Genomic DNA, 13,311 nt, shown 5'->3' on the forward strand with positions numbered 1-13,311 from the left:
GATACCTGCTGGGTAAGCCATTGCTGTTATTCACATTTGACAAATAGGGGACCAAGGTAACAGAGGTGAGAGTGTTCATTAAATCTGAGTACTCAGTGAAACACTTCTTTGAATTTTCACAAGATTCTTCATTTTTCTGCATTCCTGAATTGAGTGTTTCAGTGCACCATGTCACTCCTCCTTCCACCTCACAATGCATCTCTTCACATTCCAGTTAATCTGTTTCCATCTTCTCCTCAGTATTATCTGAGAAACATGAGTTGTTCTAGTTTCTGTATTTGGTGCAATGACAGGATCTGGCTGACAGGAAGAACAACTGGGAGGACAGATAATACTGTGCCAGTATAGAAACTAGTCAGTAATTTCAAGAAAATGGCAAAGACCACCACCTGACAGGCGCACAGGAGTTGTGGGGGCTCGATGCACTCTCCATACACAAGAATCTTCATGGAACTGGACCACAAAGCATTAAACAGTTTTCCTGAATGTCTTGAACCCATACCTATAAAATTTCTCACTGTAGCCACCAATAAAAATTGTTTCCCTTCTGAATACCTACCAATTCAAAGGCACGTCTCAGTCAGTTTCATTACATACACATTAAAATGTACTCCTGCTTTTTTCAAAATTGCACATGGAATTGGAAGCAAAACATTATTTTGTTAATTAGGTCGATCAACTATCTCCTATATAGCTAGGAAACTCAAATCCTTGTGGCTTACTGCCAAGTTCTGCCAAACTACTCACAGATGTTCTGTGAATGACAAGGAATGAAAACATTCCCAATTGAAATCTTAGTCACTTAACTGCTATAAAATATTTAAACAATTTTGCCTGAACATGGGAAAAATAGTAACACGTGTTCCAAAAATTCTCTCCTCCCAACCAAAATGAAATTACATTTAAAGATCATATTCCTTGCACAACACAGAACAGCTGTGAAATGTAAGACTGAAAGAAATACATTTGAAGTCTTCCCAAACAGGTTGAACAAGAGTGACTCTTTTCCTTCCCTCCAGTATGACACACAGTTATCCAGCAAGTATTCTTCAAAATTTTAACTGCCTTACACATAGATAAGCCCTCTAACATGAAAAAAACCAAATAACCCCTGTCCCTCATATTAGCAGTTTCTTGACTGGTGAGCAATGGATTAAATCTGTGCAATGGTGGTATATTAACAATGCAGTAATTCCTGTTGAACTTAGCCAGAAAGTGACTCCTGCTGACAATTGCCCAGAAAAGAAAGATGAAGGTAACAGACTGCCTACCTGCCCTGTGGCCCTTCATTCATATCTCTCCAGAATCCAGTGGTCAAGCATGAGTTCACAGTATATTTCTTGCCAGCACTCATTAAATGCCAAAAAAGATTTATCTGAACCTTCTGCTTCAGGTAACTTGACAATTGGCTTCTTATGAATTGCTAGGAAATGCACTAGCACTTGGAGTTGATTCATGGAAAAAAGACTCTACAACTTGAATAGAGTTATAAAGCAGGTATGTTTACTCCGGTGCCGGGGTGCAAGGGGATCTCTACACAAAGCTTGCACACCCACCATACATTTTACCAAAACCTGATAGAGTGTGGATATCCATATTCATTGGATTACATAACACAAACATACATATGCATGAGTAAGGCTGGGTTAGTTAGAAAGGCTGATGTCAAGAGTTTGTCATCTTTGCACCTGCGCATTGCCCCCTGGTGGTCGTCTTCGGGGGTCTTTGGGAGGAAGGCTCACAGTCTTTCTCACTTTGTTTTTTCCCCAGAGCATGCGCAGATTGTCTTGGCCAATTTCTTGAATAACAAGAGTGTTTTTCAGATGGTTTACTTTCTATCTTATCTAAGAGAACCAATAGAACTTCTACCATTCATATATGGCTACCTGTTACTCAAGGACAAAAGTATAATATTTTGCTGAACATTGTATTCCTTGGTAGATTTTCACAGTGAATTGCTTTGTTTTGATGAACACAGTAGTCCTTGGTAAAATTCCACAGAACAGTCTGGGCAAGCAGGATTCTTAGCAAATTTTAAAAAAATACTATAACTTGCTATAACGTAAGTAAATAAGTTGCTAAGCAAAAAACTTAAGCAAAGTTTTCTATAAGTAAATAAGTAAATAAATCTCAAAACAAGTAATTATTTCTCTGTATCAGAGTGAAATATCATGGGAAACAAGGCATCTACTTGGGATCAAAGATTAATTAAATGACAGCTTATCTCTCTCCTATAATTCCAGGTACTATCATTATTATAATATTTATGGGTTTTTGTTCCCCTCAAATTTCAGATAGCTTTATAAATTAAACATTTTTTAGTCTCTGAAACTCTTAAACCCCTGCAGTAACTTGGGAACCTACATGAACTCCTACCTATTAAAAAAGGTCAGTTGAAAAGATCTTGTATAGCAATGTTTCTAATCTGAAAATATAAGACACCCACTCAAACAAATTGCTCTACCTGCCTTGGGTCAATTTGTAAATACAAAACAGTTAAAGAATTTGTCCAGTCTCTCTTGTTCTGATGTTGCACAGACTGATCAAATAGAAGCAGTACCAAAGTACAGAGGATAGCAATCATGAAGCAATGATGAGATGTTCAGGAAATGTATGCTATTGCTGGGAGTAAGATATTGACACTATATTTAAGAAACTGCAGAATGACTTAAGATGTTACAACATAATATTCCTGATGGGGTAGGACTCATGTCAGTGATAGAACAGGAGAGGACATTTTTACTGCACACAGTAATGTGCTTTGTGACACTATCCATAGGAAACTGTTGTAAATTACAGTAACTCTGGGGTTGATTTTGGATCTAAATAAGAAAATAAATCCATGGCTTTCAGTTATCTTTGTCCTGCTTTGCACAGCAGCACTTTTGCTCATCTTCAGAATAAAAGGGCAACACATAATTGGAGCACTCTCCTTCTCTACCATGCATTAGTGCTTGCCTAAACCATCATATTTGTGATAATCTATATTAGTAATATGAAATTTTACAAAATACTGAAGTTTAATGGCAGTAGTCCAAGACAATTAAAGGACAGCTTAAGGAATAACAAAGATCTGCACACCATAAAGAAAAAAAAAAGGCTACAGCCACATAAACTTGTCTTTTTATTAGTAGCAGGAATATATTTCCAAGAGGAAGGAAAAACACATTTCAGTTCCGAGTGACACCATGCATTCAACCTGCATGATGCTGGAACTCATGGTGCAACTATAGAAGCTGACCTAAATCCTTCAAAAAGCATACCTAAAACCCAGAAGGTCATAAGTATTTATTCTGAGGAACATAAGAGTTCTCAAACTTAAACTGTCTATCAGGTTAACAATGACTAATCAGCTGGATTTGTCTTACATCTGAATCACCCTTGGGAGAAGCAGAACTGAAAAAAATTCTGATCATGGGATTAAGATTTCATCAATAAAGATCCTGCAGACAGACTGGTCAGGAGTTTCACCATTCTGGACAGATATGCGAGTCTAAATTCAGGAATAGGCTCTTCTACCAGAATGGACAAAGAGGGAATAGATCTGCAGTCCTCAAGACAGCTATGTAAGAACCATCACAAAAGCAACTACAGCCTTGAAGCTGAAATCCAAAATCACCAGAAAATCACCAGGTGGCATCACACAGCCAAACTGCCTGTATTACCTGCAGTATAATTTAAGGCAAATTAGCCGCTAATTTAAAAGAGGACATGCTCACACTAACAAGACTATGTTAAAGGGAAATATGGTGGAAAAAGCTACTCCTATTTTTTCAGATAGCACGTATGACCATTGTTAATGTTGATAGTACTTTCCCCTGAGGAAAGTGAAGAGAGAAGGATAAGATCAAAAGTCTTGGCTTCTGGGAACACTGGAGATCAAGGATAAAGACACTAAAGAAGTACCAAGAAAAATATCACATACAATTCTCAGGGAGACATTGGGAAGGAGCTCCAGAATATGAGAAAAGAGAAATACTTTTAGTGACTTCCAAAACAACAGGGAAAAGAAAAGCTAAGTGCCTTATTTATTTTTCAATTTCTATACTAGGTCTGCATTATATAAGACAAGGGTTGAAACTGCTGATAGAATAACAGGACCCATTTTATGCTACCAGAACTTCTAGACAGTGTGAGGGCTCTGTATACGATGACATTTTCCAAGAGGAGGCTACATTTAACTAGAATAATCCTACTGGTAATCAGACCTAGCAATGGGCATTTGTACTGTGGTGTGATGACAGCATTCTATTGCATGAGGACAAGAGTCAAGGTCTAACCCAAAGGAGCAAGGCTCCAAGAACCAAGGCAATACAAAGGAAATTTGCTAGTAGGATGCACTGTCACCTTTCCTATCTTTCTCTTATGCACTTCGGCAGATGCTGTATTTTCCTGGGTTATGTTCATTACCCAACTGATACAAATATCTTGTAAAATTTACTAGAGAGATTATAGCGTCTTCAGTGTGAAAGAAAGGAAAACACAAAAACCCTCAAAACTGGACCATTCTTGTGCTTAATGTTACTCATAAACTCTGAAAGGGACAAAAGGTCTCATATTTTGTAATCAGTTTACTTTTATAAAGGATCTGTCAAAGAGTTATCAGACAGATATACTGTCTGAAAATCATAAAAAGAAAAAAAGCACACCAAAAATTCTACCTATAACACAGTTCTCTGGGTTCATGACTCCATGATCTGAAGCATTGAATATGAATTTCATACTTGGACTCTTTTAAGGTTCTTCTATTCCCAGCATACAAACACCTTAGAACAATAAATACAGCCCAGACTGTACCTTGCCCAAACAGTAGCTTTCTTGCATTGTACAAATGCTCATATCCAGAAGAGAAAGACAGCAAAAATAAGAATTGACTGAGTATGGCAACAAAATAAGTGAAGTTAAAAAGAAAACAAAATAGACTCTTTGCAAATCTCAGTTAAGTGAGGCTATGGAAGACCTACAGATTCAGCACTTCACTTAGAGAAACTGAAGGTATCTGGCACAAACTATACACTGTCTGTGAGCATGTGTAAGATGGAGGGTGCTAAAAAACTTTAACATAAATGGCTGGACATATGCATACGTATATGAAAATGCAACAGCATGTATTTTAACACAGGGGGAGATACAGGTGCCTGGATTATATACATTATTTCCGTGTGAAAACTGCTACTCTTGAGCCCTTGCAGGGAGTATCCTTACAATAATGCTCTAATTAAGCAGACCACCTGTTCCAAAATACCACCAACGCATCAGTATCAGGAGACAAGTGTGGATTTTTGTGCAAATGCATCAAGAATGCACCAAGAATGCTGAATTAGATGCTTAGGTACTGCTGTGTACCTAAGCACTAGGCTACTGCTGGGTGAAAAAGGAAACAGGAAAATCAGGCAACTAGACTTAGTTACCTATTACCTGTATCACCTAAATTAGGGCTAATCACCTAAATTTGGGGTAATACTTCCTGGCTTTTGTGTGTGTGCCCTAGGACAGAGGGGGTGGGAGGGGGAGGAGGGGGAGGGAGAGAGAAGAAAGGTGGAACTTTAACGCCCCATATTGTTTTACCATGGGAAAGAAACCAATTCCTTTTACAGGAATTCTGGAAGACAACTCCAAGTACACAATGTAATACAGTGCAGACACATGCCACAGATGTAGACAAGCCAGTATGTGTATGCAGCATAGTGTAGGTAGACTCCCTACCCCTGGTCCTAGGAGGATAACCATGTTATTTCAGTAACAGAACTGATCATTAGACTAAGATAATCTAGGCAGAATTTACTAGCTCAGATGCAGCATAACTCTAACTCACCTGTACTGCCTCTAGCTGGGGAGCACATTCACAGTATTTGAAGTCACAGTACTACACACTGCTACCTACTGAAGATAAAACTGAACTGATCTAAGTTATGCATAAAAATAATGGGGACTCAAAACTGAAAGTGAAATTTCTTGGATCTATAAAAACTTAAACAAGAGTTTAATGCTGTAGAATGTAACGTATTTCCTGAGGAAGAGTCTGTAAATTGACACCTCCATGACAAAATACATTTTAAATATTTTCCTCCTATTGTCTCTGCTTATTTAACACATTTTGAAATTTCATGATACAGTTCTCATTCCAAACTGAGATTCTTCTGGGAAATTAATCTAAAAATGAAGTGTTAATGCAGGAATCTTAATGCTTGGACTCTTTTGGCCAAGGGCCTTGATGAGAAAAGAGAAGTGAAAGAAGAGGGAATGTGAAGGTAGTGTGCATTCACTACAGTACACAGTAAGGTCGTATCACAGTTAGAAGTCATCAAACAATATAAAACTCTATAAAATTAATTGAAAATTGCCTGTCAATCCCAGTAGCTGGCAGATGTATGAATCCTAAACTGGAAACGATATGCAAATTTTTAAGCAAAGATGGTAACTGACCACATGAAAAAACCTATCAATAAGTAAGCTAAATTCTCTGTCACTTGTAAACCCTGTATCAAAACTCTAATGATTCTAAAGTTTGCACTTAAGATCAAAGGCATGTGACTGTGAAGTAGAAATCACCAGATATACCTTGGAAAGGAGAAAATATCATATAAACACATGTAACAGTTGGCAAAAGGAGAAACAAATGACCAATTGTTCATACACAAATGGGGGCAACCCAGTATGTGCTCCAAGCTATGTCACAACAACCCAGCTGCTTGAAGTGCTCTTCTTGCTCTGTCACAGTCCAGTGTGTATACACATGCACACATACCTACTCGTTTTTAAACCTTTTTATGAAGCAACACTTGTAGATTCTCTGTTCTTCTTTATAAAAGGAGAAATGTGACATAATCCCAGAGTTTGACAAGCACTGTGCAGATTTGACCAGTTTGCCACAAAAACATCGGAAGTGTTCTCATTTATTTCCTCAAAGTGCGTAAATACTCACAATACTTGCCTCATAGACATTGAACTGAGATTGCCCTCTCGATAGTTCTCTGTAACTTGTTGTGAATTCTCCGATAAAATCATGGCTGTATAAAAAAGATAAGGTTTTCAAATCAAATGCACAGCATTTAGTAATTTAAACATGTATTACACCTATTTATGAAAAAGAGCAGCACAGCCAATATAAACTGACACCCAAAAAAGGAGTAATGGCAAAGAAATAATTTGCTTTAAAATCTTCATTTCTCCTTCTGTTGTGTGTTCACTCCATTAGTAAAAAATGTAGAGATGAAGAGCATTAGTTTAAATCTTTCTGATGGCTTCTGCTTAACTTAGCTGCACAAGGAGACTAGGTTGTAAATTAGTGATGTGACCCCAGTATAAGCTTACAGAATCTGAAAAAACAGAGTGAGCTATCAAAGACTATAACCATTTTCTCACTGGATAACCACTGGCACCACAAACTCTCTACTATGTGCAAGAATATGTTGGAGAAAGGGAGGTATTAAGACTGTGAAAGGATTAGCTTAAACCAGAAAAGACCAGCCCTACCGAATTGTGCAATGTGACGTTGAATGGTACTTCTAAGGGGAAGATCCAAAGATTATTTCAGCTGCTATGTCTTCCCATCTGAGAGAAGAAAGCAATCCACTGAGGCTAGTCAGCTCACAGTATTAGGCACCACTGGAAAGCAGATCTTAACACTAAAGCAATGATTATCAAGCTTTCCCTTTATAAATTCTATTCCTGCTCCAAGAATGCATTTGACAATCCTATGCGGTCACCCACATTTTGAAAACTGTTAACTCTTAACCAGAGGATGGCATGCTGCCAAGGAGCCACTGTGAGCAGGGTGGCCAGAGGGAGTGTAGTGGATGAAGCACCGCTGAGAAAGGCAGCTGGGGTCAGGGAGCTGGGGCACAGAAACCACTGGGCTGCCAGAAGTAACTGAACTGCAGGTTCATATCTCAGACAGGTACCTGGGATGGAAGCGACTGCAGGGGTGAGAGCCTAATAGCCGGCTACACAACTCCCAGCAGTCACAAGACCCGTTCTCATGCTCCGCTCTTCCCAGCTAAACTTTCCTCGCTGCTGCTCCAACTCCCATTTCCCCCTGCCCATTTCCCTCTGTTTTCACAGTTGTTCCCTAACAAGGTATTGTATCTCTTCTACACTCTAACTCCACATCTGGTGAGCTATGAAACTAACTTTTTTACCTTCCCTCCAACGGTAAACTAGGATAGAAAGTCAAGGTTTTCTAACTTTGTTACTTGTAAAGTTTGTTCTTAAGAAATATAGCACACTTCTAATTAAGTTATAAATATTAAAAGAAAATTTCATTAAATCTGAATGTTGCAAGAAGAGAAAAAATGGAAACAATCCACAGCAACATTAAATTTCTTTCCTGATTTATTCATAATGAAATGAAAAAAAAAACCAAAAAACAAATATAAATCTCACTTTCTGAAATGAGCATATATTTGCAAAATACATAAACCAAACAATTAAAAGGTCCAATCATCATGCTAATGTGCATGAAGTAAGCAAAGCATCCTGTAAGAAAGCCTGAGAAATACTATATAGTGAAGGCTTAAACACTCAGATTCAGAAGGGACCACCTCTCATGAAAAACTCTCCTTCCAGTTTGGAGATCAGGAAGTTGCTTCTGAGAGAGACAGACTAAGACTTCTCTTAAAAAACATATTTTAGAGATATCACTTCATCTGATTAAATGGTCTCCAGATTGCAATAACTCTTTAACCACCGGAACAGAGGAAGCCACCCCTACAGTCTATAGAACTGGAGTTCTTTATGGACTGTAGCACATAAGGTGTATTTAAACTTGGGTAACCATGGCACTGGAGAAAAACGTACCTTGGTTAAAGAGGAACCTTTCCCTTTCATAACAGTTCTTACCTTACATTTTCAAGTCAGCTTGTGTGTTTCAAAGGCGGATATTCAAACAATAGCTCAATGACTACCTACAAACATTCTGCAGCAAATAGAGGAAATGTAAGCAATTCCAGACAGGGCTGTCTCTGAGGGAAAAATATCCGTACCACTTGAAAGTAATGGTTTCTTTAATTCTAAGAGACACTAGAAAGCCTACTTTCCTTGTGGCAATATACACAGGCTGACAAGAACTGAGCTAGAAAGATGTAATTCCTCTGAGCAATCACATTAAAAATGTATGGGCATATATAACCAGTCTTAGAGTTCTCTGCACTTAAAAGATCATCAACCTGGATCTTAACACTCAGGATTCAGATGGATGTTTGCCCCTCTAGTTGGCTCTGAAAGTCAAGTGCCTGTCAGACAACATTTGCCTTTGCCTTAAGAAAAACAAGGCACTGATCTCTTCCAATATTCATGATCACACTTCACCAAATGGATCATTAGTCTCTATATTGAGAATCCAAAGAAGTTATTCTCTTTGCCTTCCTAACACCAAATATTCCTAGACTTTTTTCCATAAGTGGCATATCAGAACACTGAATCAGAGAGTCTTCACACATAAAATAATCACTTGAAGCCCATCTCACTAAATCTTCCACTTTTAGCACTATGCTTTGAAGTGCAGAAAATCACTTTCAGAATTGTATTAACTTTGATTTTTTTAATGATCTAAAGGAAGAAAACAATGAAGGAAAGGAAAACCATGACCAGAAATATAGAGTAAGGGGAAAAATGGGCTTGTCCAAAGCAATAAAACCAACTTTTGTGACTTCTTATAGCATCAAGTATTTTAGGGCTTGTCACAGCTCTTAGAAGTAATAAAAGGTATCAGTTAGAATAAATCATTCACATTTTGAAAATTTTTGTCCAAAAACTGGTTTGAGACAAAAAAATATTTAATAATTAATAGTGTTAATGTTACAAAGGTGCTGTATTACTTTTAGTCAATAAATTTTAAGTGATATTTGAAAATAAATGAGAGTTAAGGATATACAATGACTCTTACCAATGTAATTCACAAATGTGACAGCAAGAAGCTCTACCCAAAGCACCCTGGCACCATTTTTTTTTCAAAGCATAGATAACACAGAATGAGGAAAAAGGGGAAAAAAAACCCCTGTAAGTCAAGACTCAAGATGTCAGAGTCAAGTCAAGATTCAGAAATCAAGTATATGCACAGTAATGTTGCCTTACTGATTGCAGAATAACCTGCAATATTCAGTATAACTTGCTCTGCTATCTAGCAGGCTCTCTTATGGTCTTTCAAAGGTTGTTCCTGCCCAGTCTGCACCTCTCTGAAGCAAACAGATTCAGCATAGTGAGGTGATCAGCTAGTGTAACAATGCCTTAAAACAAAGAGTCCAACAAAAATGGAAATTAATATGAACAGAGTAACAGCACCATTGTACAAAAAACTGATAGAGTAATTCTCAAATGGATTCACTTCAGATACATTTGGCAATGTCAAAGTTAAATTAGACACTTAGTTTCTTGTTACTATCACCAGTAAATCATAGGCACCACCAACTGGCATTTATTCCAGTCAGGATGGATTCAATCAGACTATTTCCCCCTGTAAGCTACTGAAGTAGCTGTGAAATGATTAGTTCAATCCAGTTGTCTGATTTTTACATTGTCTGAAGTTACATGAGATGAGTGCTGTCTCATCTTTCTGAGGAATTTAACATGTAAGATGTCAGTGTTCTGCCTGCTTTTAATTCAAAAAAGGTAGAAAGCAAAAGGAAAAAAAAATACAATTAGAATAAAAAGGAATGCATGTAAATAGTATCCTTCACTTTTTGTTTTTTAATATTAATTTTGTAGGTATTCAGAGAGGGATGTGAGTAAAAGCAGATAATCTTTCAAACTGTTTGGGAGAGTACAGAGCCTAATGATTGCCTGAATTCCACAGTATGTTGAAGATTTCACTCAGAATTGTGGCTACACAATATTATTTGTCAGATTTCTTCCTTTTCTTTTTAACCACATCTCAGTTACAGATTTTGGACAAAGTGGGACAGCACATAGGGGTTGATACCTTAATAAAATACAGTATTTATTTTTCATTAATTTGACAATATATTTTTTCATTGTTAGATTATTTAAAAAATATTGTCATCTATACACAAAAGTGTACATATATCACATTTTTAAGGATCTGGCAAATCTAAGTGAGGAACAGAGGATGTTAACAGAAATTCATCATTACAGCGATGCAGTGATTTTTTGCTACTATGGCTTTCTTAAATTAACTACTTGTATTTTTAATTGCCAGAATACGTTATTTTGTCTTGCCAGGGAATATATAATCAAGAAGGATGAATTTGCACTAGCAGGTATTTCTATAGGGTAAACTAGTGATAAGAATGCTTATAAATATACAGGCTTCAGGGAACCAAAAAGAAAAATGTATAAATTGAGAAAGCTGAACTGGTTTTGGACATTGTCATCAAAGAAATGAATGGCAGCACCGGACACATTTGCCTATTATGATTACAAGATCTGTTGGGCCACAGAAGCACAATATCATTAGCTGTAATACTAGAAGCAAATTGCATTAGCAATATTAAAGAAATTACTGTATAATAAATAATATACTCTCAAAAATCCAAATGCATGTGCATATCCATGTATTTATAAATATAAATTAAGATTAATAGGAAATATTTGAAACAGATCAGTTTAAAGATAAATAGAAATCAACATATTCTTGTACTACATAGAAGATCTAGTACCAAAATATTAAGATAAAACTCAAATACTTTTAAAAGAACAAGAAGCATCAATCCAGTCTGACAAAAAATAATTTATCTTGTTTGTCAAAATAATTTGAAAGGCTAATTTCTTCAGAAAAAAAGGTACACTCAGTACAGACAGCAAGCTTGAAAAATAACAGATTGCTCCTCTTGAATTCAGCCACAGAAATTCAACATATATTCCACCATCGTCTTGCTAGCAAGGGAGTTATTTAAAACCTGGGTCTTCTGACTCTACAGTTTCACAACAACGCTCTGATGAAGACAGGCATGGAAATGAACATTCAAACTCATCTGAAATTACGATAATTAATAGGTAGTTTCTACATTGCAATATCTAGGCAACCATGAAGCAGCACTTGCAGGCTCATGCACTTTATTGTAGTTGAAAAGCAATGGTTTATGAAGCAGCGTTTTAAGAAAAGTAGATTATAAAATGGATTATGCAACTCTTCATACATGTACATTAACTAATAACAACATAAGATTCACAAAACTGATTTTACAGATTACAAAGCATTCCGTCTTGTTTGTTCCATGTAAAAATTATACACACATCACATTTGAAATAGGCTATACATCAGCATTTACAACAGTTGCAACCCAAACCAGAACTGTAGCACAGAAAACTTTTTTTCCAGTACCTGTACCTCTAAATATTGATAAATACTATTCTCTAGTCCTGTTCTGGCAACTATACATATTTTAAAATGTATACAACTATGCATGGATACCCTAAAGTTTAACAACAGAATTAATGTCTTACCTTCCATCTCTATCCCAATCATACACTTCTACTTTAATTGTCCTAAAAACAAAACAAAACACAACACAACCCTATTAAAATATATATTAAAGTGTACCAGAATTGCCCTTAACACTTGTATTTTAATAGTATACAGGTGCATCAATTGTGCCAAATCCAGAGGGCAGAATTTTCCAGTCATTTCTCACAGGGCAGAAAATAGCAAGTCACTCAGGTTATCAAACATATCTTTAGAAATTAATAGAAAAATACAGTGGAAGCTAAGAAAACAATTAAACACATTGGAAGTTTAACTAATACATTTTTACTTGATGATGCTCTGAGTTTTATGTGGGTTTTTTATAAATTATTCTTTAAGCCTTACAGTATTATCGAATTTTTTAAGAACATTAACTGGAACTTATTGTGAAGGTTTTTTAGGTATGTGCTTCTTCTAGACTATCAGCAGATACTCATTTGAATTAATCTGACTGCTAACAAGTATTTCTTAATTTGAAACATATATTATTGTAGGCACGATTATGAAGTTCCATGGAGCCTTTATTCACAAGGCATTCACTGAGTACATTATGTTGAAAGCTTTCAGAGTAGAATCAACACGAGAAAACAGTAGTTACAAAATAATTTGAGGCATGATATTATACTTTTTAATTCCCTTTTGGAATGCTGGAGTTATTTCAAAATACCTCTACCACAATATCTTTTTTAATTATTATGAAAACCTTTTTTCTTCAACATGATAAATAGTGCAGCATCCAGAATCTAGCTAATGAGCACTGTTTTGCTTATGTATTATGCATAGGAACCTATATACAAATTAAAAATTCTATTTGATTAGAATGTACTTATCATGAAATTGCTGGGTTTTTATTGCATCTAACTGAAAGAGTAAACAACATGGCTGACAAC

At 36.3% G+C, this 13,311-nt stretch overlaps 1 protein-coding gene across 5 annotated transcripts in view; it reads right to left on the reverse strand.

Annotated features, from left to right (window-relative positions):
• The window catches only part of CPNE8 (copine 8), a 104,547-nt gene that overhangs the window by 32,471 nt on the left and 58,765 nt on the right, over positions 1–13,311 (reverse strand). For all 5 annotated transcript variants that reach the window (XM_074903274.1, XM_074903275.1, XM_074903276.1 and 2 more), the window contains 2 exons: positions 12,403–12,444; positions 6,935–7,010 (listed from right to left, as the gene is read on the reverse strand). In XM_074903274.1, the coding sequence (XP_074759375.1) occupies positions 6,935–7,010; positions 12,403–12,444 (118 nt within the window). The remainder of the gene's footprint in view (positions 1–6,934; positions 7,011–12,402; positions 12,445–13,311) is intronic.

Source organism: Athene noctua, chromosome 3, assembly GCF_965140245.1.
Source record: "Athene noctua chromosome 3, bAthNoc1.hap1.1, whole genome shotgun sequence".
Lineage (NCBI taxonomy): Eukaryota > Metazoa > Chordata > Aves > Strigiformes > Strigidae > Athene > Athene noctua.